An 11,315-nucleotide genomic window follows, 5' to 3' on the forward strand; every position below is an offset into this window, starting at 1 on the left:
GGGAAAATTGAACAAAAAAAAAAAAAAAATACTTCTCCCCAATGATTTTAAGTCTAAACTATAAATGTATAAGATTATTAAAAAAATTAAATTAATTTATTTTTTAAATACTAAAATAAATAAGGATGTACCTTTTTTAAAAGGTGAATTATGGAATTTTCCTAAACTATATATGAATTTTCTAAAATCAATGTGTTCTGAATTTTAATAAAGTATTAACATATGTCTAGCACTTCCTAAAACTACATACAAAAATATATACGCCCCTTTTTATTTTTTATTACTTCTTTATGAATATACACCCCTTTCAATTTTCAAAATTGGGTTTCATTTTGAAAATATACTAGCTATTATGAAATCGTACTTTACGGTTATTACTGTAAGTGCCTGCTGTGATAAATATGCAATAATATGTTGAATAGATATTTGAGTAGAATTATGCGGGTAAGGTATAACTAGGTTAAACTCGGTAACTATAACTGAGATAAACCCTAGTAAGGCCCTATATGTAAAAGAGACGTGTGAGTGTAATACGTAAGTCTATGTTATGTAGACATTAAATATAATGGCATTATAATATATGGAATAATGTAATATGTAGTGCGATAGCACAGTTTATATATGCAGAGGCGTACTGTATGAAATGTAATTATTATAATTGTTCATATTGTATTATTATTATTTTTTTTTGTCTTGTTGGACCTTGACTCACGGGTGCTCTATTGTACAGGCAAGGGTAAAGCAGTGTCGGGTCAACCTTTAGTTCGAGGGCTTCGAGGATGACTTGTACATGTTTCGGCCAAGCTAGACCACGAGGGTTGAGTCGAACAGAAAATTGTATAGAAATTTCACTTTGTCGCTTAGGTCAGCATGTACGTAATAACTTGTTATATTTTGAAAAAAAAAAAAAAAACTGTGGGATCCTAAATATGTAACTTTAAATATTTTGGTTTGAAGTAAAATGTGTATCTTAATTGCAAGTTATTTATTTAATTAAGTTTATTATTTATTTTAAATCACTTGGCTTATAGATCCCGATTAACGGGATTAGTAGTTTGTAATCACAACACGTAGCGTTCCTCTGAGTACGATGTTACAAGAATGCTCTATAATATATAATAGAGGTCATGGGTTCAAATCCTAACAAAAGCATAAAAGTCAACCTCTACCAATAAGAGTTTTATTTAGTACATTAATCATTGAAGATAGTACTCTCAGAAGACACTTCATTTGTTATTGTCAGGAAGCAAAAAGATAAGAAAGTTAAGAAGAGAGAAAGTTTGACTCTCGAACTCTTTCTAATCACTTATTCACTTGGTTGTTTATTAATGATTTTTAATTGGTTCCCGATATTCTGGTGAGATATAATTTGGCTCCCATTTGGAACTCTTGGGTTTGTCCTATTCAGATATTCACGACTAAGAATTTCTTTTGGATAGGCCTTAAAAAGAGAAGGAAAGTTAGAATACCAACATGCGTCTATTATTGAATTCACCCGACCGATAGTACCTATTTTGGGAACGTCCAGTACTAAAGTTACTAAATGGGTAAATCGTCAAGGGAAATTTCATTTTTTGCCCTTAATAAAACCCTCAATATCAAAATTTAGACCCTCCACTAATTTGTACAAATTAATTCCATTGATTACATGAACTTCCCATTTTACCCTTTTATTAAAAAAACTTGTTAAAAACTACAAAAACTTCCCTCTCTCTCTTCCCTCTCTCTTCCTCTCTCTCTTGCCTCTCGTGCACCTCTCTCTCTCTCTAGAAAAAATTGAAAAAACTTCCCTCTCTCTCTTCCCTGTCGAATGTTTGTTTCTCGGTGGGCAGTGGTAGAAAACCGGAGCACACCCCAATCACTCAAGAATCTTACACCATTATAATGGATAAATTGTGTTTTAAGCATTTTGTTAGATTTTATGTAGTTTGCTTTCGCTATATGTGTCGTATTTATTGGAACTGGTATTTTTTGGTCTGAAATGGTAGAGATCTTTTAGATCTAGTTTTCTGTCAAAATCTGGGTTTTCCAGATGTTATCGACAGTTTATCGATAGAATATCGATGCTATGTCGATATCCTGCTAAGAAAGGTCAGGGATGACCATTATCGACATGTTGTCGACAGTTTGTCGATATCATGTCAATTAAAAAGCAAATTAACCCTAAAATTGAAAGTAGTTTGACCAATAAAATTATCTGTGTTGTTAATGTATATCGATAGGATGTCGTAGGTGTATCGGTATGTCGATATTTTGTCGACAATGTGATTTTAATTGCTTTCTGTGTGATAATATCGACCTCATGTCGACATTGTGTCGAGAATTTTGTTTGCTAAATAGGCGTGATCATACTTGGAATATCGACAGCATGTCGACAGTATGTCGATATGTTGGCGACAATGTGATGTAATTACTTTCTGTGATTGCTAAGTGTGATATCGATTGAATGTCGACATCATGTCGATAGTGTGTCAACAATTTTGTATCGACAAATTCTCAAATAACTTTATGTATGTTAATTTGCTTTTTAATCGACATGATATCGACAAACTGTCGACAACATGTCGATAATGGTCATCCCTGACCTTTCTTAGCAGGATATCGACATAGCATCGATATTCTATCGATAAACTGTCGATAACATCTGAAAAACCCAAATTTTGACAGAAAACTAGATCTGCAAGATCTCTACCATTTCAAACCAAAAAATACCAGTTTCAACAAATACGACACATATAACGAACGCAAACTACATAAAGTCTAACAAAATGCTCAAAACACAACTTATCCATTATAATGGTGTAAGATTCTTGAGTGATTGGGGTGTGCTCCGGTTTTCCATCACCGCCCACCGAGAAATAAACATTCGACAGGGAAGAGAGAGAGGGAAGCTTTTTCAGTTTTTTCTAGAGAGAGAGAGAGGTGCACGAGAGGGAAGAGAGAGGGAAGTTTTTTAGTTTTTAACAATTTTTTTTTTTAAAAAAAAAGGGTAAAATGGGAAGTTCATGTAATCAATGGAATTAATTTGTACAAATTAATGGAGGGTCTAAATTTTGATATTGGAGGTTTTATTAAGGACAAAAAGTGAAATTTCCCATCGTCAATCTCTAAAAGAGACTATATAATGTAATTTATTTGTTGGGTTGGGTACTTTACCAGAGGTTTTATTTTCCTCTATAAGATCGCTAAGTGATTTTTTGTACAAATATTTTCTAATACGTACACATTTGACTTGCATTGGAGCTGGACTCTCTGAATCACGTCCTTAATGAATTTGCGGAAGAAGTGAGAAAACTTAGTTGGGTTCATTTCATTTCTTTGTGGAAATTAGAAGCCCTTTTGGGGAAAGGAAAGTATGAAATGAACGTAATCTACAAAGAAAGTGGCCCGAAAGTTTTTGTAGCAACGAGTCTTGTGACTAATCTTCAAAAACTCGTTTCTTTTACGAGACTTGTACGAATTGATTTAACAGAAAAATTACCCTCTTTTCAAAGAACAAAAAAATCTATGATTCTAACTTACAAGCACAAACAGAACAAAGTTTTGTCAACTGAGACGTTTATTAATTGGTAACTGAACTTAATTCGAGAAAAAATAGTAATTAAACTTGTAAAACAAATCAAGCTTGAGATTGTGTACATAACGCAAAATAAGAATCAAAGCTAGTACTCAGTGATCGCTAAGGGTCATATCGAAATAAAAGGTAAGAAAAACAATGATAAGATTGAAAATTGGTGGAAGGTGTCGCACAAAAATTCTCAGAAAAAACAGTAACACTGAGTAAATTACCAAACAAAATTATAGTTAAGTGCACAATAAACCAAAACACATAAATGAGCCACAAAATCTTTTACTGCCTAAGAGAATATGTTTACTTAAAAAAGACAAATAATCTAATCATCTTCTTCAATGACCTTGGTGCCCAATCCCTTCAATCCTTCAGCTGGGATCTCAGCAACAGTAACTAGTGAGTAAAGCTCTTCCTTGGCATCTTCATCATCATTCCTCTTGCGGGCAATGCGAACCCTAATCCTTCTTGGGACACTCCTGATACCTCTGCTCCAAATCTGCTTGTTCAGCTTAACGTCAACCCTTACATCATTGGTTCCCATAGCCTTCTGTGCAAACTTCCTAATCTCCTTAATGGCATTGGGAGCCTTCTTCTTGAAGGTGCTATAGTTTCATTTAAGCAAAAATGAAAGTTAGTGCCACTATTTTGACAAGGATTCAAAGTATGAAAATCTTGGTCTCATCTATCAGTCTTTCACAACAACAAACATAGTTTTCAAAAGTTATACTGACCCACCTAATGATATTATTCCAAATCAAGTCTCAAATGTTAAAATAAAGAAATGGGGTACTATTAAACCCGCCCAACCTTCAAATGACATTTACAAGCAGAAACATTAACACCCCAGATTCATATTTGCAGACAAGGTAAAAAAACTCCATATTTCAACATTTAATATTTATACAGAATGAAAATCTGGGCACAACTTAAAGCCCTTCTAAGAAATTTAAGAGCAATTCCATGACAAGAGAAATCTTCCAGAAATCCACGAACACCAAAACAAACAACAAAATTAGATGCCCTTTTTCAAAAAATCACCCTAAATAACATTCAAGTAAAAAAGAAAAGAAAAAAGCAACAAATACAGCGAAGTAATCAGTAATACAAAAAACAGATGTACCAACAGAACTTACCATCCATGCAGCCGTTTGTGGAGGTTGATGGTGTACTCCCGTGAAACCACCTCCTCCTTCCTGCCCTTGGTCTTCTCAACCATTTTCGTGCTCCTTGTCTTTCAAACTACCTGCAATCAGTCACAGAATCGTTAAAAAATAATACCCACAACCTAGATCCAAAATTGTCAGCTCAATTCCTGAGACACTTTCAGTATTCTAGTTATCGAAGAAAAGAGTAACCCAATTTGGATGCAAACGGAGGATCAACAAGAGAAAGAGAGAGAGCAAGAAACAAACCTTAGCGGGTATGGAGGCTGAAGAAAGAAAGCAGCCCTGGAAGTTTCAACTTAAAAAGAAACAAAACCCTAGTTTCTACACGGTAAGCAATGCTATATAATTTCTTTTATTATTATTATTATTATTATTTTACCAGAATGCTATAAAAAATAAATAAATAAATAAATGAAATAATTAATTAATTCTTTTTCAAAAAAAAAATAATTAATTAATCACTCATTTCCCATTACTAAAAAAAAACTCAAAATATTTATTAAAAAAAATTGCGTCATAACCTCCTTAAGTAGCCAAGTATTTGCAATTAACCCTCAATTCTAAAATTTTGGTGGTGAAACCTCATAAACTCGTGTTTTATTAGCAATTTAACATTTTCATCCATTTTTAGCTATTAACTGCTAAGGTGGAATGTCTACGTGGACACAGTGTACACGTGACACAATTTTATTGGTCCACGTAAATAAATATTTAAAAAAATAAAAAAAATTAATTATTTTAAAAATAAAAAATAAAAAAATTATTTTTCTTTAAAAATTAAAAAAAATAATAAAAAAAAAAAACCCTAATTCTTTTATTCCCTAATTCCCTCACGACCTTTTTATGTCTCCAGTTATTGGTTTCGCCAGTTATTGGTCTCTCCAGTTAAAGTTATTCAAATGCGAGACCGAATCAGTAGTTCTGTCATATGACGAGACATGCGGGTTCTTGAATCCTGAAGAAAAAGGGGTATTCATTATGTCTAGATGATACGGCTCAAGCTCCTCGTCAAAGTCATATCCAGATAGTTTTCCTAATTCCCCCACTTGATATCTATTGAACTTGTCATCCAGCTCGTTTATCTGCAATTGGATTGGATCCTCTTGCTTTGGACCAAGTTGTTGGCGAAGATCAAGTTTCTTCTGATTCAAGTGCTCTCGCAGATCGGCTGGGAGTAATTGTTGGCAGACCTCATTTACTAAATGATCGCGTCCTACTCATAGACTTTGTCTTTGAGTGGCTTGCAGATTTACTGGTTCCCATACTTTCTCGATCATTAGCTCGTTGAGTACTTTCTCCTCTTCGAGTTGATCGACTGTGGGTTCTTGACCGCCTCGAAGTCACACTTGCTTCTTCACACTCTGTTCTTTCCCCCCGAGAGCAGTTTGTCGTATTTCCCTCATCAGGATCTGTACGAGTCCTCGCTCTATGGGTTTGGGAAAAACGTTGGTGATTTCTAGCAAGTGACCTCCGTTCACCCGGTTGAGTCCCAAGATCCTCCTCATTCTCATGAGGAATTTCTCGTTCATCAGTTTCCGGATGCCTCCCATCTGGCTGTTCGTTCTGATTTTCAGGGGGTGTCTCATTTTCCCTGGGTTGTTCTTCCCGGGCCTTTTCCTATCTCCTGGTTCGTGAGCCACGAGGTCTGCCTCGTGGTCTTCTCACTCTAGGTTCAGGTCGATTTTGAGCATTCGTCCCCTATGTCGCCCTAGCCGAGGCTGCATCACGCTCTAACTCAGTGTTTCAACGCTGCGCCTCTTCCAGACGGCATCTCAGACGGCGGTTTTTCATTTCATAAGTTCCTTCTCTCACAAATTGGGCACCTCCACGGTTGAGCTCTTCATCCCTCGTCCCGGGGTTCTGACCATTCCCACGTTGAGCTCTCCTCGAGCGTGTTGTCCGCGTACTAGGACTAACGTCGGGTCAAGTTTTTCGGGAACGTGTGGTTCGTGCACTAGGGCCATCCTCAAGTTGAGCCCTCCTGGAACGGGTGGTCCTTCTGGACTGCGGGTTGATAGATCTTTTGGAGCCCATGGGCTCTTTCCCAAAACGATGATTGGTTTCCTCATGTGGGGTGTTAATATTTTCTAGATTTTCAGCCATGAAGGAGGTGGTTTTTCTTCAAAAAGAGGGAGGGTTTTTTCTGAGCTTTTTCACAGAGGCTCTCAATGAAAGCACCAAACTATTAACGTAGATTTTCGTTAACTAAATGTGAGCCTCACAGTAGTAATTTCACACAGAAAAATAAAAGCTATAGAAATAAAAATATGAACATAGGGTTTTTTTACGTGGTTTTGCAGTTAAAATTCTGCATAGTCCACGAGTTAATCTTGTTCAGATTTCTGATTTTTTTAGGAACTCTCTCGTATGAATTTTTTAGTCCTTTTTTTATCTTGTTTGTCACTATTTATAATTACATAGTGGACAGTTAATTACATAGTTGACCGGAATAGGTTTACAACAATCATCCCTAAAATCGTGGGATTTGATTACATATCACGTAGTGTAAATGCAATTTATGATTTGAAAATCATATAGCTGTGATTTTTTGCTTTTACTGGGTCAAAATAATCGTGTATTAAACATGTCTTTAGTTGTTGTATCTGGAGATGTCTCGACTGAAACTTGGTTCCAGTGATCTCAATAGCGAGCTGGGACCATTCTTCCTTTCGAGGTCAACGATATATGTCTGGTGTCGATCGCGGTTCTTATCCTCAAAGAATTCTTGGAGGCTCACTTGAATGCTATCTTCTGACGAGCCAGGATTGTAAGCCTCGATGACGCTAAGGGGATGAAGTTATATGAAGTCTTCCCATAACAAGACAGTCACCTCACTTACTTGTTCTTGAGCCGATCCGACTTTTACACTTAGTTTGTTCATTGTACGCTAAGGACTTTCACGATTGATACGTGTCGCTTTCTATGGTACCTCGCTATTCACATTTAGCGACATATGGTTTCTCGCTAATATACTAAGTGTCATTTTGTACATTGATCCCTCACCTAAGACCTTACAGTCAGCGGGTTATAAATATACTTTGATACTTAGGTAATTAATGAGTTATTCCATAAGAAGCAATTGCACTGATTCACATTCCCTTTATCTTGACACGTGTCCTCCAATCGAATTTTGGGTATAACAAGAGCCGCCAAGTTATTTACCGAAGACCGTCAAAACATGTATAATCATCGTCAGAGACAAACTTGACTCACGGTTTAGTAAGCCTTTACTTGTTTAGTAAGTTATTTGATTTGAAAATAATGATAGAAAGCATGTTAGTAATATGTTATTTATTTACGTTGCCTAAAATCCATGAATGCAGTATTTAAAATTTTATGTGATCGCTGTCTGACCTACCTGACTTATGGATTCACAAGCTAAGTCCTATAATATGGACGTCCAACGCAACACAAGAAGTCAAGGTAATATGGTCAAGACCAGAGACAGTCGAGAAGGTTAAAATCCTCCAAACCCCCATGGACGTGGCAGAGGCCGTGAAAGGTTTCAAAGGGGTGATCAGGAAAATCCACCACAAGCTCCTTAAGATTGGGAGCAAAGGGTTGCAGAAATGTAAGCTTGAATTAACCAGCAAGATGAGGAGATTAAGAGATTCAGACAACAGGGTCCTCTTGTAGTGCCTCCATAACAAGTGTCAGTTGCTTTGGTTTCAGTGGTGCCAACAAAACAACTTATTGCTGGTGACCGTATGGAGCCTTTATATGAAAGATTCTACAAACAGGCATCTCCATCCTTTTTGGGAGGTCCTGATGTTGTGAAGGTAGAACAATGGCTAATAGTAATCAAAACCATCGTGAGCTTTATGGGTGTCAACGGGAATCGGGTGACCTATGCCACGTTTCAATTCTAGGAAGATGCTCTCGTGTGGTGAAAGTTGGTATCCCTCACCCGAGACATCACTATAATGACCTGGGAAGAGTTTTGGGATCTGTTTAATGCTAAATATTACAATAAGGCGGTCTGCCGTGCTAAGAAGAAAGAATTTACTAATTTGGTTCAGAGAGAGAATATGTCAGTAATGGAATATACTACAAAGTTTGATCGACTAGCCAATTTGGCTTCATGTATAGTGCTTGCGAACTTCAGTAAGAAGAAAAAATACTTGGCAGGTTTGAATGCAAAGATTAGGCATGATCTGGTTATCACCACAAATGACACAACAACTTATGCTGAGATGGTTGAGAAGGCCCTTCGAGCCAAAGGTGCGATTGAGTTTCTACAAGAGTCTCGAGTGACTCCCACTATTGGTGGGACCACTACTCTTCCTACTTCTGGTTATGGTAGAGATGGTGGTGATTTTAATGTTGATCAAAAGAGAAAGACCTTCCCGACATCAGTTGGCTCGGGTCAGAATAAAAGGTTTCGTGGGAACCAAGGTAGAGGTTGTCGTCAGGGTTATTCCTATCTTGAGTGTCCCCGTTGTAAGAAACATCATCCTGGGAAATGTAATTAGAAAATCTGTTTTCAATGTGGCTTGGTCAGACATTTTAAAAAGGATTATCCTTAGATGAAGAAGGAAGAATCAAAACAAGATACGAAACTCGCTCCCACTCGGATATTTGCTATTATACAAGCAAATGATGCAGTCATTCTTTCTGTGGTAACAGGTCAGCTTCTTGTCAACGACTCCTATTTTATTGAATTGTTTGACTCTGGAGCTACACATTCATATGTGGCATCAAGAGTAATTAATAAATTGGGTAGGCCTAGTGATGTCATTGAGATAGGGTTTGGAGCCCTACTACCTAATGGAGAATTGGTTATCACCAAGAGGTGGGCTAGGTCTAGGCCAATTAGAATTGAGAATAGGGAGTTAAGCGTTGATTTAGTGGAGTTGGAATTAACTTAATTCGATATTATACTTGGGATGAACTTCTTGTCCAAGTATTCGGCCAATATTGATTGCAAGCGAAAAATGGTAACTTTTCATCTAGAGGGTGAGGAACTATTTGTTTATGTCGAGACTATGTTCTCGGGTTTTGATTATTTTAATTTTAAAGGCAAAGGATTTACTGCATAGTGGATGTATAGAATTTTTAGCAGTTGTGATTGACTCCAGCAGACTCGAAACATTTGGGTGTGAGTATGTCAGGGTTGTAAAAGAATTCCCGGATGTATTTCTTGAGGAGTTACCAGGATTACCACCACAACAAGAAATAGATTTCATCATCGACTTGGCACCTTGAGCAGAGCCTGTTTCAAAGGCACCGTATCGAATGGCTCCAGGAAAACTTAAGGAGCTAAAAATACAACTTCAGGGGATGCTGCATGTAGGGTTTATCCGACCTAGTGTGTCGTCGTGGGAACCTCCGGTTTTATTTGTGAAAAAGAAGGATGGATCCCTTTGAATATGTATTGATTACCAAGAATTGAATAAGCTGACAATTAAAAACAAGTATTCATTGCCCAGAATTGACGACTTGTTCGATCAGCTTCAAGGCAAGGCTGTTTTCTCCAAGATTAATTTGCGTTCGAGTTATCATCATTTGAGAATCTGAGAAGAAGACATTCCGAAGATATCATTTCGAACAATATATGGTCACTATGAGTTCTTAGTGATGTTGTTTGGGTTGACAAATACTCCAGCAACCCTTATGGATTTTATGAAAAGAGTATTCAAGGATTTCCTCGATAACTGTATTATAGTGTTTATCGATTATATCCTTGTATACTCCCAATCAGAAGCAGAGCATGAACAACATCTTCAAATAGTTTTATAGCGGCTTAGGGATTATAAATTGTTTGACCAAAAAAATGTGTGATGAACAACCCTAAGATAGTGCATCACCTTAAAAGGAGACGATAATATTGTACTATGTTTTTCAATAAAGAAAATAGTAATTTGCAGTATAAATATCTAAGTTTAACTCCCGGTTATAAATAAATACTTAAGTTTAATTTTTTTTATAGTAATAACACCTAAGTTATATTTCTGGAACTCTGTAGGTACCTGGCTGTTAAGTATCAAGTTATTATACATATATTATTTTCTTATTAGGACATTTAAATTAATTTTTTAAAAAATAAAAATTTAATGACCTGGACCAATCAGGGTTTGCCATGTGAAAATTTACTTAACACTTAACAGTCATGTACCTACCTACTGAAGTTCTAGAATTATAACTTAGATATTATTACCGTTAAAAATTAAATTTAATTATTTATTTGCAATTGATAATTAAACTTAAGTATTTATACTGTAAATTATTCTAAAAAAATCTAATACTATTGAAATATTATTAGAAAAAAATTACCAAATAAATAAAATATTTTTCTTTTTATGGATTATGTGACATTTTAGGCACTCGACTCTAGCTAGAATTTGGAGATGCTCTAAAGTAGGGTTATTCATCAAACCCCTCAAATCGTTCGCATTGCAAAAAAAAATATGTGGTTTTAAATTCTTTACAGTGCGGTCACGGTTTGAATTTTCTTAAACCGTGCAGTGCGGTGTGGTTTGCAGTTTTGAATTGTTAATATGCGCTTCAAATCGTACTGCACCGCACATTATAAAAATACTAATTTTTATATTTATTTAGGTTCAATATGTGAAGGTCCA

General features: G+C 36.0%; 1 protein-coding gene across 1 annotated transcript; it reads right to left on the minus strand.

Moving 5' to 3' along the window:
• Window positions 1-3,755: 3,755 nt before the first annotated feature.
• Window positions 3,756-5,162, minus strand: LOC115700578 (large ribosomal subunit protein eL31). The gene is made up of 3 exons (XM_030628165.2): window positions 4,984-5,162; window positions 4,705-4,814; window positions 3,756-4,173 (listed from the first exon to the last, which is right to left on the minus strand). Exons 2-3 carry the CDS (start codon window positions 4,785-4,787, stop codon window positions 3,894-3,896), a joined length of 363 nt encoding a protein of 120 aa, XP_030484025.1. The 5' UTR covers window positions 4,788-4,814; window positions 4,984-5,162; the 3' UTR covers window positions 3,756-3,893.
• Between the last annotated feature and the right edge of the window lie 6,153 nt (window positions 5,163-11,315).

Source organism: Cannabis sativa, chromosome 8 (assembly GCF_029168945.1).
Source record: "Cannabis sativa cultivar Pink pepper isolate KNU-18-1 chromosome 8, ASM2916894v1, whole genome shotgun sequence".
Taxonomy (NCBI): domain Eukaryota; kingdom Viridiplantae; phylum Streptophyta; class Magnoliopsida; order Rosales; family Cannabaceae; genus Cannabis; species Cannabis sativa.